Below are 13369 nucleotides of genomic sequence, written 5' to 3'. Positions count from 1 at the left end.
GTTAGAAACTTTTTTATTTTGTAACATTTTGTTAATATCTGTCTTTATCTCAAGGTTTCAGGCTCTCTTTCTCATTAGTGGATAACTGAAACACTTGTAAACTTAGGAAAAATATGCCTTTGAAAGCTGAAGTTTCTGGAAGTTTTAGTTAAATGCATGTTCCCAATGGTAACAAACCACACTAACAGTTAACAGACCTGTACATAAAATCTAAGCCAGATCACCAGCAGAGCAATGAGACAATTTCCCATCTGCACGTGCTTCAAAAGGAAAGTCAACATGTTTCAGTGCTGTGCCAACTTCGTCAAGTTTGACCTCACGAATAAACTCACCCTCTCGTGTCTGACTGGGGTTTCCTCCTTCCAGTGATGATGAGGGAAAACGGGCTCGCTCTTCGAGGAGGACACCGGTGGAGGACGCGCATAGGAATGTAAACTTTTGCTGGTAGCTATGATGTGTACAGGAGACGACCTAAAATACGGAAGCAGTTTTAACCACAAAGCATAGGTACTTAAAGCAGATCTTTCCTTTTGATGAAAAGAACTTCATACTCGTAATACCAATGTTATCACATAGAAGACACCTACGGAAAACACTAGTAAAGACATCAGGATTTCATTCAGTTCCTTAGCTTCTTACCCAGGCCCTCTTCATGCATTTTAAATACTGTTCTTTTTTCATATTTATCCCTGTATTTTAAATTCCAAATTACTTTCACTTATTCATCCATTTTTGTATCAGCAAGTACATACAGACATGAAAGATAACATGCAGGCTCCCTGTCCACTTCTCTCTTCTGCTTTGCTGCAGTATCAACAGGGCATCTCAGCCTAAGGTGACTGACACTGAACCCTCCACCTGCCAACCACCTGTCACTGAGCAGATAAAATGAACTCCCTGAAGCATTACAATGCTTAAGCTTATTCTAGCAGAAAGCAGCCTATCTGCAACTTCCTGCAACTGGACACTACTTCCTATTTCTTGATACATGCTTCTCGAAAACCGTCTACTCATAAGGCTAGTTATTTTCCAAGAGAATCACCTTTGATAAAAGTCAACTGTTCCCAGGAGGGGTAACAGTAAAAGCAGCACCCCCAGTGAGGGCGCCCAGCACGTGCACTGTGCTCGGGAGTCTGGAAAGCAGCAGAGACAAAGACTGCAAGGTCTTAGGGAGACCAACCAGCCCCAACGGTCCTCAATCAGGACAGTTCTCAGAGATGCCAAATAGGAATCTGGTCCTTAACAGAAAAAAATATATGCAGGTCTGGACTAAGCCTCTTTGAAGAAGGGGGAGAGACATCTTCCTTTCGGTTTTTTCCCTTATTCACGGAGAAGTTTCATTAGCCCCTCAATTTTTATTTTACCCTCACTACCGCTGTTTCATCGTACGCTTGCAGAAGTTACTTTGGAATAAAGTCCATAAAACTATACTTTGCCTTTGTGTTCCTATCACTTCTTAAATAAAAACCCCTCAAATTTCCAAGCATTTTAGCACACTCTCCAATCAATTTGGATTCCAAACAACAAATACTTAATGTTTCATCTTTGCCCCATTTCTTCCTTCTATTAAACATTTAGATCTTTATGAAGTATTAAAGAATGGCCAAACTGCTAAATTCATCAAGTATATCCTGCCTTCGTGACTAGTAAAACGGGTTTATCAGTCCTTCTGTTGAACCATTTAAAGAGAAGTAACAGTGCAACGTTCTGAAATCTACGTGGCCTAAATGTTCTGTACGAATTAACAGGCCACGTGTGTGTAAAACCCCAACAAGGTCTCTCCATCCCTCTATCTATGCAGCAGTAATGTAAATTTTACCTGTCCTCACCCCCTTGGTACTGTACAGTTAAGACTCCAGACACCAAAAGCTCAGGAACTAACACAGTTTAACGTGCTGTAAGAAGGAAATGATCAGCCACTAGCAGTGTTAGAAGGCAGGTGAGACAGCAGTGCGTGACTCTCGGCCTTGTTCCCTAGGAAGAAGGGAAGCAGAGAAGACACTGCAGAGGGGGGCCCCTGGGGGCTCAGTCGGTTAAGCGTCCGACTTCGGCTCAAGTCATGGTCTCACGGTTCGTGGGTTCGAACCCCGCGTCGGGCTCTGTGCTGACAGCTCAGAGCCTGAAGCTGCTTCAGATTCTGTGTCTCCCTCTCTCTCTGCCCCTCCCCCACTCATGATCTCTCTCTCTCTCTCTCTCTCGCTCGCTCTCTCTCAAAAATAAACATTAAAAAAAAAAGAAAAACCCTGCAAAGAATAAATTTGTATCTTAAGGAAAACACTCCTTTACTTACGTTTTTATTTATATTGATTACCTTCCTTAAGAGTTTACTCAACTTTCCATGAACTGTATTATTAATTCTCATAAGTTTTCTATTAAAAGAAGAAGTGGTATCTCTAAACTAGGAAAAAGTAAGCCCGATGGGAAAATCACAGTTTGTTTTTTATAACTGTCAACAAATTTTTAGCTTTTTGACTATTTTTTCTTTCTGGGAAATTTCCATGGAATTAAATTGAAAACTTTTGTTAACAAAACTGAATTCGCCCTAATCAAGACCAATATCCCGCTGAACAGAAGAAAAACAGCATAGTTTAATGTACTGCAAAAACCAGGGCTTCAGACATGAAAAGTTTATTCTTTAGCAAAGAATTACAGTAAGTTAGAAGCACTACCAAAATTCAGATATACCTACACATCTTGTGTAGACTATGGTCCATCTACCCATGTGAGTTCAAATCTGGGCACTTCTCTCCCCTACAAACCATTGTTTATCTAGGTCGTTTTACACAGAAAACTTCCTAACTTCAGGGATAATTAATGCAATATTATCCACTTAGGTCTCCAAAAGTTTTAGTTTGAAGCTTCCATAATTTCACAACACAGCAACTCATTTGCGGAAACTCTGGTCCTCTGGTCTGAGTACATGAAAAAGTGGTTTTTACCAACGGGAGTCCACTATTATTAAGTTTGAGAATTTAATATTAGCAATTTTAGTTTTCACAAACAGGTAAATAACATAAGGCCACTTATACTGTGGAAGAAAATAAACCTAGACCAAAATGAACCAAACTCAAGGTTGATAAAATTTTAAAACAGAATGTTTATTATAATCACGGTTCTTTAGACAAGTATAATTTTCATTTCTCTAAGTATAAATATACAATAAAAGTATTTCTTGGTGTGATTTACTTTTTTGAGGACTTTAAAACATTTACAAATATTTCTGACTCTTCGATCATTTTTTTTTTAATGTTTATTTACTTTGGGGGAGGGGGTGCAGAAAGAAAGGGAGAGAGAGGATACATAGTCAGTGTAGAGCCCAACGCGGGGCTCGAACTCATGAGCCGTGAGCTCAGGACTTGAACGGAAGTCAGAAGCTCAACTGACTGAGCCACCCAGGTTCTCCTCATATTACTTTTATCTACTTCTCAAAGCATGAAATCATGATATTAGGTGAAATAGCTCTGCAATCATAAAACAATGTGCTCAGTTCTAAGGACCTGAATTTTAAATTCAGTAAACCATTCATTAGATGGGTAATAACATTATTACTTTTAAAATTAGAAAAGAAATAAGTAGCTCTTTATATAATGATAGCAGTTTTCGATAAAAATACACCCAGCACTCCCACCTGTTGTAGAATGAGCACTGCATAAGTGGACTTTGTGGACTGGTGGCAATATTCGCTAATTCTGTTAGCCAATCCACCTCATTTTCACCATAAGTATTTTCTGATATGTCTGAGGTATTTTGGTTCCAAGATGGTCTTGGATACTCTTGATGTGAAACATCTGAACTTAGCTGGTATATGGCAGACTGGGTAGGGTCACTTTGAACAGCCTGAAGTTCAGGAAGGTCATCTGCAAATAAGCACACTCGAAGTTATAAAAAGGAAATTACTAACACAGGGAACAATATTATAATTACAGTTGGAAGAGAAGTCCTTAAATTTGGCTATTTAATTTTGTGAGAAGTATAAATTTGAAATGTTTTCTTCAATGAACAAGTTTCATTAAAAATGTCATTAAAAAATAGCATCTTATACATTCAAGCGTCAATACAGCCTGACGGAAAAAGAGAGTTAACAAATATAAATGTATTAATGACTTGTGATTACCACAACCTTTCACAGACTGGGAAAATGAGGTATATGTTTTGATTTTTTTTTTTATAGCTTACCTGGGATTAATCCATATATCGAGACATTTTTATGTTAATGTGTTTAATGAGGAAAAATACATATCATATATACTTATTCATATACCTCATTACCCAGTTATAGAAGATTACTGCAATATTGAGGACAATTTTCAAAGATGAGATTAACATTGTATTATAGGGTTTAGGTACTACTTATCCAACTTTATCTACTACCTATTATTTCTTTTGACTGAAAAATTCTAAACTCAATAATATGTTGGGTTTTTTTCCCTAAAAGTGTGTTCCCAAGGCCCATAGTACACACCACACATATGAACACCAAGAAAGACCAAATTCCAAAAACAATTGTTTTAAAAAAAAAAGAACAAGGAGGAGAGAAAAAGCATCTTGCAGGCCTTAAAAAATCTTTATGAAACACACACCTATAACATACTACAGATCCCGGGGTCCCTTCAATATATCAGTCAGGAAAGTCTTCTAGAAGTCGGGAGTCCTCCTAAACTGTTAGGAAGAACACATGTACAGGCAAGCGCTACTCAGGCAGACATCTCAGAACAGCCTATTAAAGCTAAGATGTCTTAACTGAGAAGTACTGACTCAGGATATCCACTCAGAAAACCGACTCGAAGGCCTCCCCCTTTCACTGAGCAGCCAGAAAAGATCATACCAACTTAAGAAACGCCCCCTGTTAACGGTCTCACTGGCGTAGCTACCTCTCTTCACTCGCAGCCAACAACCTTCTCGACCATCACTTATTTGCAGTGTGCCACAGGCTCATCAGTCTTTCCAGTTCAGGAAATTAACTACTTTCGAACTGAAGTCATGAGGAGTGATCCGAGTTTTTGACATCCCTGGGCCCTGACCTCTGACTTCCCCCTGAGACTAAACTGTTAACAGTGAAGCATCAACTGCCTGAATAAACCGGTGCTCCCTGCTCACCAGCACCCACCAAGGCTACGAATACCGGGGCCCAGGAACCCCTTGGCGTTCAAGCAGGTTATGTCCCAAGACCGTCAAGATCTCCCAATTCCCAAGGAGCATCTCCTGTGTGTCAGCACATGACACAGTTACATTTGCAGATCATCAAAGCTTCTCAGGGGTTTTGTGGACACAGAGGAAAAGCCAAACTGAACAACAGGGCGGCAGGCCCCAGTCACTCACTGGATGTTTACTGTCAACACCAACTTCTTCGTAGCACTACCATCCCAAATCCTCCGTCACCAAACCCGCACACTTCTGCAGGCCGCACCTCCCGGGCACAGCTCGGCAGCAGTGATAAACTCGAAGGTCAGACCACTGTGATTTCCCCAGCAGACCAATACACCAGCTGGCTCACAGGGACAATTCAAAAGGAACATGAGCCACACGCAGGATTTTCCAGAGGTGTTTAACAGCCCAACCTTTACCCACAGCAGCAGTTTTGTTTGATAATTTGTAAATGAGGCCCTATGATAACCAGGAACAGCCCAAAGTTATGTTGGTTTTAAATAAAATCGTATGAGCAATAACAAGAGAGCACCAAAAACTCCAAGGTACAAAAACTTGAGGGACTTGTAAGCAGTTGAAGGCAGGTGGAGAAGCTGGCTAACCATAAAAGTATGAATCTCAGATTCCTACAACGCTGTGACTTTTGCTTACCAAGCTCCATGTGCTCATCACAGGAGTTGTACCCGGGGGAGGATGGCAAGTTCTCAGTACACTGCAGCAGCTCGAGTGAGTCACTCATTCCTGAAGGTCTCTTGTCCATCACCAGCAGGAGCTTCTGTACTGCATTAGGCATCGGATTTGTCTTCACTTCCCACACCATGTTATGGTGCTCCGACTTCAAATAAGAATAACAAAGAAAAGAATGTCACATCATGTGATCTGGAGACTGTGGAAGTATAAAATCCATCAGAGAACCCTAATGTTGCATCTTTCGCGTAATCATAAACTACGCTCCATGTCCACACATCCCCCAGACCAGGCAGACTCCGGATTTCTTGGGCTATGACCATGTAGTCAGCACTACACTGCACCCAAACCCCAAAGGATTCATATTTGAATTTATAAAAGTCTTTTCTTTAAAAGAATAACAGCCCCATTATACTTTTACTTCTTTAATCTAGTAACTCTGAGACCCAAATACAGAGACTGACAAAACCATTTCTTCAACTTGTATCTTCAAATTTAAAAGAAAATTAAACTTTCCTCAATTAAAAAAGACTGAAAGAATATTCTATTTCTTTTTCATTTTCTGAAGATTCTACTTCAATTTCTCTATTTACCTACTGTGTTGTTTTCTCATCTCTGAAAGTAAACATGTTTGTTTAACACACTTAAAACTGCATTCTCTGAAGAACCCTGAAGAAACAATTTCTTAAAATGGTCATTGGTTATACTTCTCAAAAAAATTAACATACTATGGGTTTTTTTCTTTTAAATTTGTTTGTTTATTTTGAGAGAGCCAGAGAGGATGCAAGCAGGGGAGGGAGGAAGAATCCTAAGCAGGCTCCACGCAGTCAGTGCACAGAACCCAATGTGGAGCTTGAACTCATGAAACTGTGAGATTGTGACCTAAGCCGAAATCAAGAGCCAGACGCTTAACCAACTGGGCCACCCAGGTACCCCGAAATGCTGTTTTCTTCATGAAAACTAGGTACTTAGTCATAATAAACATATCTATCCTTCTGAATAGCATATTATTTCTAAAAAGATGAATAATAATCACGGGAAATTTAAATTTTTTTTTAATGTTTATTTCTAGGAAAGAGAGAGAGAGACAGCATGAGCAGGGGAGGGTCAGAGAGAGGGAGACACAGACTCTGAAACAGGCTGCAGGCTCTGAGCTGGCAGTCAGCACAGAGCCCGACGCGGGGCTCGAACCCACGAACCGCGAGATCATGACCTAAGCGAAAGTCGGACGCTTAACCGACTGAGCCACCCAGGCGCCCCAATGGGAAATTTAAACAGATAGTAAATCTGTCTTCATCTTAGGCCCACAAAGTTAGCATATGGAAGAAAACAACAAGAGTAATATACATAAATAATTTCTAGCAAAGTCTACCATCTAAATTTTGTCATAAAGTATGGTTATACCTTTTACACTCTGCCTCTGGACAGTGATCAAATTGGTTATTTAACAGGGGTGACAGCAACAGGAAGATTTCCTGATTGCTCAAGATTTACTCCAAATCTCATTTTTTTAAAAAGTTCTAATGTGCTAATATGAGATATACACCAAAAAAAATCTAACAGGACATAAGTTTTTCCTAAAAATAAGACAATAAAATATACTGCAATTTGAAGTCACTAGAAGTCTGGTACCCTAGCGTAGGCCGATCAAAAATGCAGTGAAAACATGTTAACTGCTTAGTATTTATACTAGAGCTTTCTAAGCCATGACATAATCACCAAGAAACACTAGCAATACTGGCAAATTTTCTTCTACAAAGGCTTTTTCATAATCTTTTTATTATAACGTAAGTTTTCGTAACTGTAAAATACATAGTCAATGGGGGGGGGGAAAAAAGCATTTTTTTAAAAAAAAGGAAGTGACTTCTAATCCCACCAGCCAGATTTATATACTGCTAACATTTTTCATGCAGATACCTATCATCGTATATTTTATTTTCCTTCATACTGTGTATTATTTATAATTGACACCTTTCCCCTTAGTGTAAGTTCATAGCATTTTTCTGTCACTAATTTTTCTTACTACTTTAAATAGTTATATAATACACATCATAAGGATATACCAAAATTCCCTTATCCCTCCTACTGTTGAACATGCTGTTCCGTTTCTTTACTCGTAAGTAACAGTTTACATTCTTTAAAAAAAAAAAAAAAAATCTGCCTATATCCGATTATTTTAGATTTCCAAAGACACATTAGTAGGTGAATGGCAATTAAACATCTTAAGGTTCCTGACACATGTAGCCAAACTTCCTGTTGCTGTACTTTATTTCTAACATTCTACTTCAGGTGCTTTCTGCCTGAACTCCTCAAAGATGACCCAGATCACGGGCGCCTGGGTGGCTCAGTCGGTTGGGCAGCCGACTTCGGCTCAGGTCATGATCTCACGGTTCGTGGGTTTGAGCCCCGTGTCAGTCTCTGTGCTGACAGCTCAGAGCCTGGAGCCTGTTTCAGATTCTGTGTCTCCCTCTCTCTCTGACCCTCCCCTGCTCACACTATCTCTCTCTCAGAAAAAAAAAAAAAAAAAGATGACCCAGATCTGGGCACCCTTACTCAACACAAAGCTGTTCTACAGAGTAGTGAGGAGGGCACTGGGTTAGATGTAAGGAATCATGGGTTTCGATTCCAGCTTGAACACTTACTAAATACATGACCCGAGTGACTGAGCTTCTACTAGTTTGGGATCTTCATCTGTAAAACAGGACTAATGCTAGCTGCTTGGCTTTCCTGCTAGAGCGACTGTGAGGACGAGGTAAAACAAACTGAGTAGAAGAAATGTAAATGACTTGTTCACAAAATGTTTTATCCCTAGACTGACACAAGCAACACCACACATACTCTGGGCACTTACTGTTTAAACAGAACCATTACTGGGGCATCTGGGGGGCTCAGTTGGTTAATTAAGCATCTGACTTCGGCTCAGGTCATGATCTCAAGGTTTGTGAGTGTGAGCCCTGCAATGGGCTCTGTGCTGACAGCTAGTTCAGAGCCTGGAGCTTGCTTTGGATTCTGTGTCTCCCTCTCTTTACCCCTCCCCCACTCGCACTCTGTCGGTCTCTCAAAAATAAACATTAAAAAGTTAAAAACAGGGGCGCCTGGGTGGCTTAGTCGGTTGAGCGTCCGACTTTCGCTTAGGTCATGATCTCGCAGTTCGTGGGTTCGAGCCCCGCGTCGGGCTCTGTGCTGACTGCCAGCTCAGAGCCTGGAGCCTCTTTCGGTGTCTGTATATCCCTCTCTCTCTGACCCTCCCCTGCTCACGCTGTCTCTCTCTCTCTCTCTCCTAGAAATAAATAAAAATATTAAAAGAAAAAAAAGTTAAAAACAAATAAAACAGTTACTGAAAACAGTCAATGACAGAGGAGACAGCTAGTTATTCAGCTTCGGTAATTTCCTCAAAAGGAAATATGATATTTCCATCCCAACACCATCTCAAAAATCAGGGATCATACCATTATTTCAGTTTATCTATCTAAAAGATGTCCAAGGCATGAGGCACCTGGGTGGCTCAGTGGGTTGAGCATCTGACTTTAGCTCAGGTCGTGATCTCATGGTTCTTGAGTTCAAGCCCTGTGTCAGGCTCTGTGCTGACAGCTCAGAGCCTGGAGGCTGCTTCAGGTTCTGTGTCTCCCTCTCTCTCTGCCCCTTCCCCGCTCACACTGTGTCTCTTTCTCTCAAAAATGAATAAACATCAAAAATTTTTTTTTTATTTTTAAAAAGTAAAAAAATAAACTAAAAGATGTCCAAAGCATTTAGGAAATAAACACTTTTGCAGCTCAGTACAATCTATTATGTACTAATTAATCACAGTCTTATTATATGGTTAACAGCAAAACTGCTGAAGTACAACAAATAATCTCCTACAAAATTAGTGGCTACACAAGAGATGCAGTTAGTAACACAATGTGATTTCTCAAGCATAACTGGCGAACTCATTATTCTGAACCTCCACTTCTCACTGCAAAAATCAAGCAGTCTTTAAGTTTGATCAGTGATTCGCAAGCATATGATTATGTGTCCTTTAAACAAAATGATGCCCAGGCCCCACCTCCAGAGATGATTTATGTGGTCTGGGGTAACCTTGCGGGCTGCTTTTTATTTGTTTGCTTTCCAAACAACACCAAGTGCATTATGAAAACCAGTGGTCTAAAAATGATTGCCAAGTTCCTTTTCACTTAAATAGACATATATATTCATTTACTTAATACACATTATGTACAAGGCACTTTACGGGTTGCAATGTTGGACCTCAATGATGAACAATTTATCTCGAATCTCAAGAAATCTGTGCTTTAGTGGAAAGAAATAAGCAAATGACCACAGTTCTAACAGCTGGGCTTGGCTATGAATGGGTAAAATGGAAGAAAGGAAAATCTTCCAATGAGAGAAACTTATATGAGTGCACTTGCAGTGTGTTCAAAGTAATGGATGAAATCAAAACAACACAGAATCCAGGATCACCAGAAGATAGAATGGCCTTGTGTGTCTTGTAGTCATGGATACTAAAGCTACAAAGGTAGAGTCAGAATCTTCAATCCTAACTTAGGAAAATTAGTTTCGAGGGTTTTTGTACACAAGAGTAAGGACTCTGAAATTAGGCTACCAGAGTTTATGTATCAAATTTACTACTTACTGGCTATGTGTTCTGGGCAATCTATTTAAAATCTTTATGCCACAGGGGCGCCTGGGTGGCTTAGTCGGTTAAGCGTCCGACTTTCGCTTAGGTCATGATCTCGCGGTTCGTGGGTTCGAGCCCTACGTCAGCGCAGAGCCTGCTTGGGACTCTCTGTCTCCCTCTCTCTCTCTCTGCCCCTCTGCCATTTGCACTGTCTGTATCTCTCAAAAATACAAATTAAAAACATTTTTAAATAAAAAAGAATCATACTGAAATGTGATACGCATATGCAGAAACATCCATAACAAACACGGAAGGGAAAATATATTAAAAACAGTGTACTCACATTCCCCATTTGTCTGTCAGCCACCTGTTCCCAGCTGCCTTTTAAAAGTTCTGAGAAAACTGGTAGTATCTATGCAGATTCCTTCCTGAGCACTGCCTAAGACATGAGAGCAACTAGTCGTTCTGAGTTCTCTGAACAGTAAATACTAACAATTTACACAGCAGACCTGAAGTCTTCTCATAGAAACTTCTCCAACTTCGGTAAGTGTACACAGCACAACTAAACCTATCTTAGGGTGACTTAAACTCCTTAAGAACACCTGCTGGGCTGCACTTCACATGCAGATGTGATCTGCAAGTCAGCCCCAGCTGCCATCTCCAACTTGAGCATTTTCTCGGTTTACCTCAGTCAGGAAGTTCAGAGGTCACACTACACGTGTACCCCCTCAGAGCCATGGCAGGCTTGTGCAACAGAGCCGCTCCCGGCCCCGGGGAGCGTGTGTCCTGTGCTCCCCTTCCCTCTGCGCAGCTTTCTGGCTTTCTCCTCCCCGGCTAGACCTTCTCCGCGCCACGAGCGGGCCCTGCACGGTCTCCACTCACCTCGGGCAGTACTCGAACACCTCCTGCAACGTCTATCGTCTCTCCAGCCCCTAGTCCCCGCCCTCCACCACGATTCCCCTCGGGAGCTGGGGAAGGACACGGCAATTTCAAAACAGAGCTACTCATCAGTAACAAAAGGGACCAATTAACCACTGAATCGGAGTTCCGTGTGTTTACACCTCTCCTGACTATCAAGTTCAGTCAACTGACTTCAGCTCAGGTCATTTCACGGTCCCTGAGTTCCAGCCCCACATCAGGCTGTATGCTGTCGGCACAGAGCCTGTTTCAGACCCTCTCTCTGCCCTTCCCTCTCCCTCCCCACCTCTCCCTCCCCCCAAAATGAACATTAAAAAAGAGAAAGTCTGGGCTTGAGATAATCGACGTGGCGCTCCTGCAAGCCTACTTACTGCACAGTAAATGGGGGCCCAGACCCAAGTCAACAAACTGAAGGCTCCCTCTTGCTTGCCATGCACCGGGGGGCAGGCCGCTTAGACGCCACCTCCCCGCCCCTGCACTCAGCTCACCGGGCTACTGGGAGACTTACACAACAGACGTGAAAACAGGCGCCCGGGTGTCTCAGTCGGTTAGACGTCGGACCCCCGGCTTCGGCGCAGATCATGACCTCACGGTTCACGGGCTAGGGCCCCACATCAGGCTCTGTGCTGACAGTGTGGCGCCTGCTTGGGACTCTCTCTCCCCTCCTCTCTCTGCCCCCCCCTGCTGGTTGCACACATGCGTCCTCTCTCAAATAGTAATAATAATGATAAACTTTAAAAATAAAATACATGAAAACAAAATTCAAATCCCTATACAAATATAAATTTTCATCTCAGACTTTTCTGTCGAACTATTTGGGGAAAGCAAGGCCCCATGATACAAAGAATACCAGAAGCCGCCATACTCAAAAATTCCCCCCCACATACATTACACCAATTAGATATTCATTTTGATAAACAAGCTCCTCTTTCAAATATCTCCTGGGAGAGCTAACCCTATTGTTCATTCATGCTTTTGCATACTGCTTTGGTGTTATAGGATTTGACATAGCTTGCCTTGTATTTGACTTAACTTGGCAACTAGACCAGAGATTCTCAAAAGGGAAAAGTAAAATTCTCCAGCAGCTGTATTTTGAAATGCCATTTCTGAGATTACAAATTTTTATTGGGTGGGGATGGGAAGGCTGTATTGCTTTTGTTTTGTAACCTTCTGTAAATAAATATCCACAAAATCTTAGAAAAAGGACAGGTGGAAAGGACCAGAGGAAGAGCTCAATCCCCGTGAATGGACAAGAAGGAAATTAGGTTTACAAATGCCAACCTACTATGTAGAGCATCTGACATACTTCCTCTAATTTCACAAACACTTCAAAACCGCTCTGTGAGCAAAGTTATTCTTACAGATGAGGAAAACAGCACTGACGACTGAATGCGACTTTCTTTTTGAAAAGAACTGAGAAAAGAGAAAAAAGGCACAGACCAAATGAAATGAGACTCCTACTTTCAAACGCCTATTCTTCCCTGAGTCCTTACCTTTCCACCCTCAAGGATACCGTACAATGGATTTCTCTATGTCCTTCCCCAATCGGAAAGCTCAAACTGTTCCGCGGCCCAGGGAGAAGGGAAGGTCATGTGCAATTAATTCGGATCTCTAACTTGAAGACCTGAGGTATTTAAAGTGGGTTACAGCAGTTGCCCCTTATCCAAGGTTTCACTCGTGATTTGTTACCCAAGGTCAATCGGGTCTGGAAGCAGACAATCCTCCTCCCGACCTACAGTCAGAAGGTCAGCAGCTGCCAAACGAAGTCACAAAGCCGAGGGCAGCACCTCACAGCATCTCACGTCATTACAAGAGTGCAGGACAGTAAGGTATTTTGAGAAAGACGACATTCACACAACTTTTATTACGGTGTACTATAATATTTGTTTTATTATCGGCTATTATTAATGCCCCAGTCATTTATAACCCTCACAAAAAACAGCATGCATAGGGTCCGGGGCTACCCGAGGCTGCAGGCATCCGCAGGGGGTCCCGGAACATACA

At 41.6% G+C, this 13369-nt stretch overlaps 1 protein-coding gene across 1 annotated transcript in view; it reads right to left on the bottom strand.

Annotated features, from left to right (window-relative positions):
• The window catches only part of HBP1 (HMG-box transcription factor 1), a 28700-nt gene that overhangs the window by 14807 nt on the left and 524 nt on the right, over positions 1–13369 (bottom strand). The window contains exons 2-4 of the mRNA XM_077758315.1: positions 5797–5980; positions 3629–3857; positions 333–471 (exon numbers count right to left, since the gene is read on the bottom strand). Of these exons, the coding sequence (XP_077614441.1) occupies positions 333–471; positions 3629–3857; positions 5797–5980 (552 nt within the window). The remainder of the gene's footprint in view (positions 1–332; positions 472–3628; positions 3858–5796; positions 5981–13369) is intronic.

This window comes from Crocuta crocuta, unplaced genomic scaffold (assembly GCF_008692635.1).
Source record: "Crocuta crocuta isolate KB4526 unplaced genomic scaffold, BGI_CrCroc_1.0 scaffold103, whole genome shotgun sequence".
In the NCBI taxonomy this organism is placed as follows: domain Eukaryota; kingdom Metazoa; phylum Chordata; class Mammalia; order Carnivora; family Hyaenidae; genus Crocuta; species Crocuta crocuta.
The sequence above is the reverse complement of the archived record's forward strand: the minus strand, read 5'-3'. Positions and strand labels throughout refer to the sequence as shown.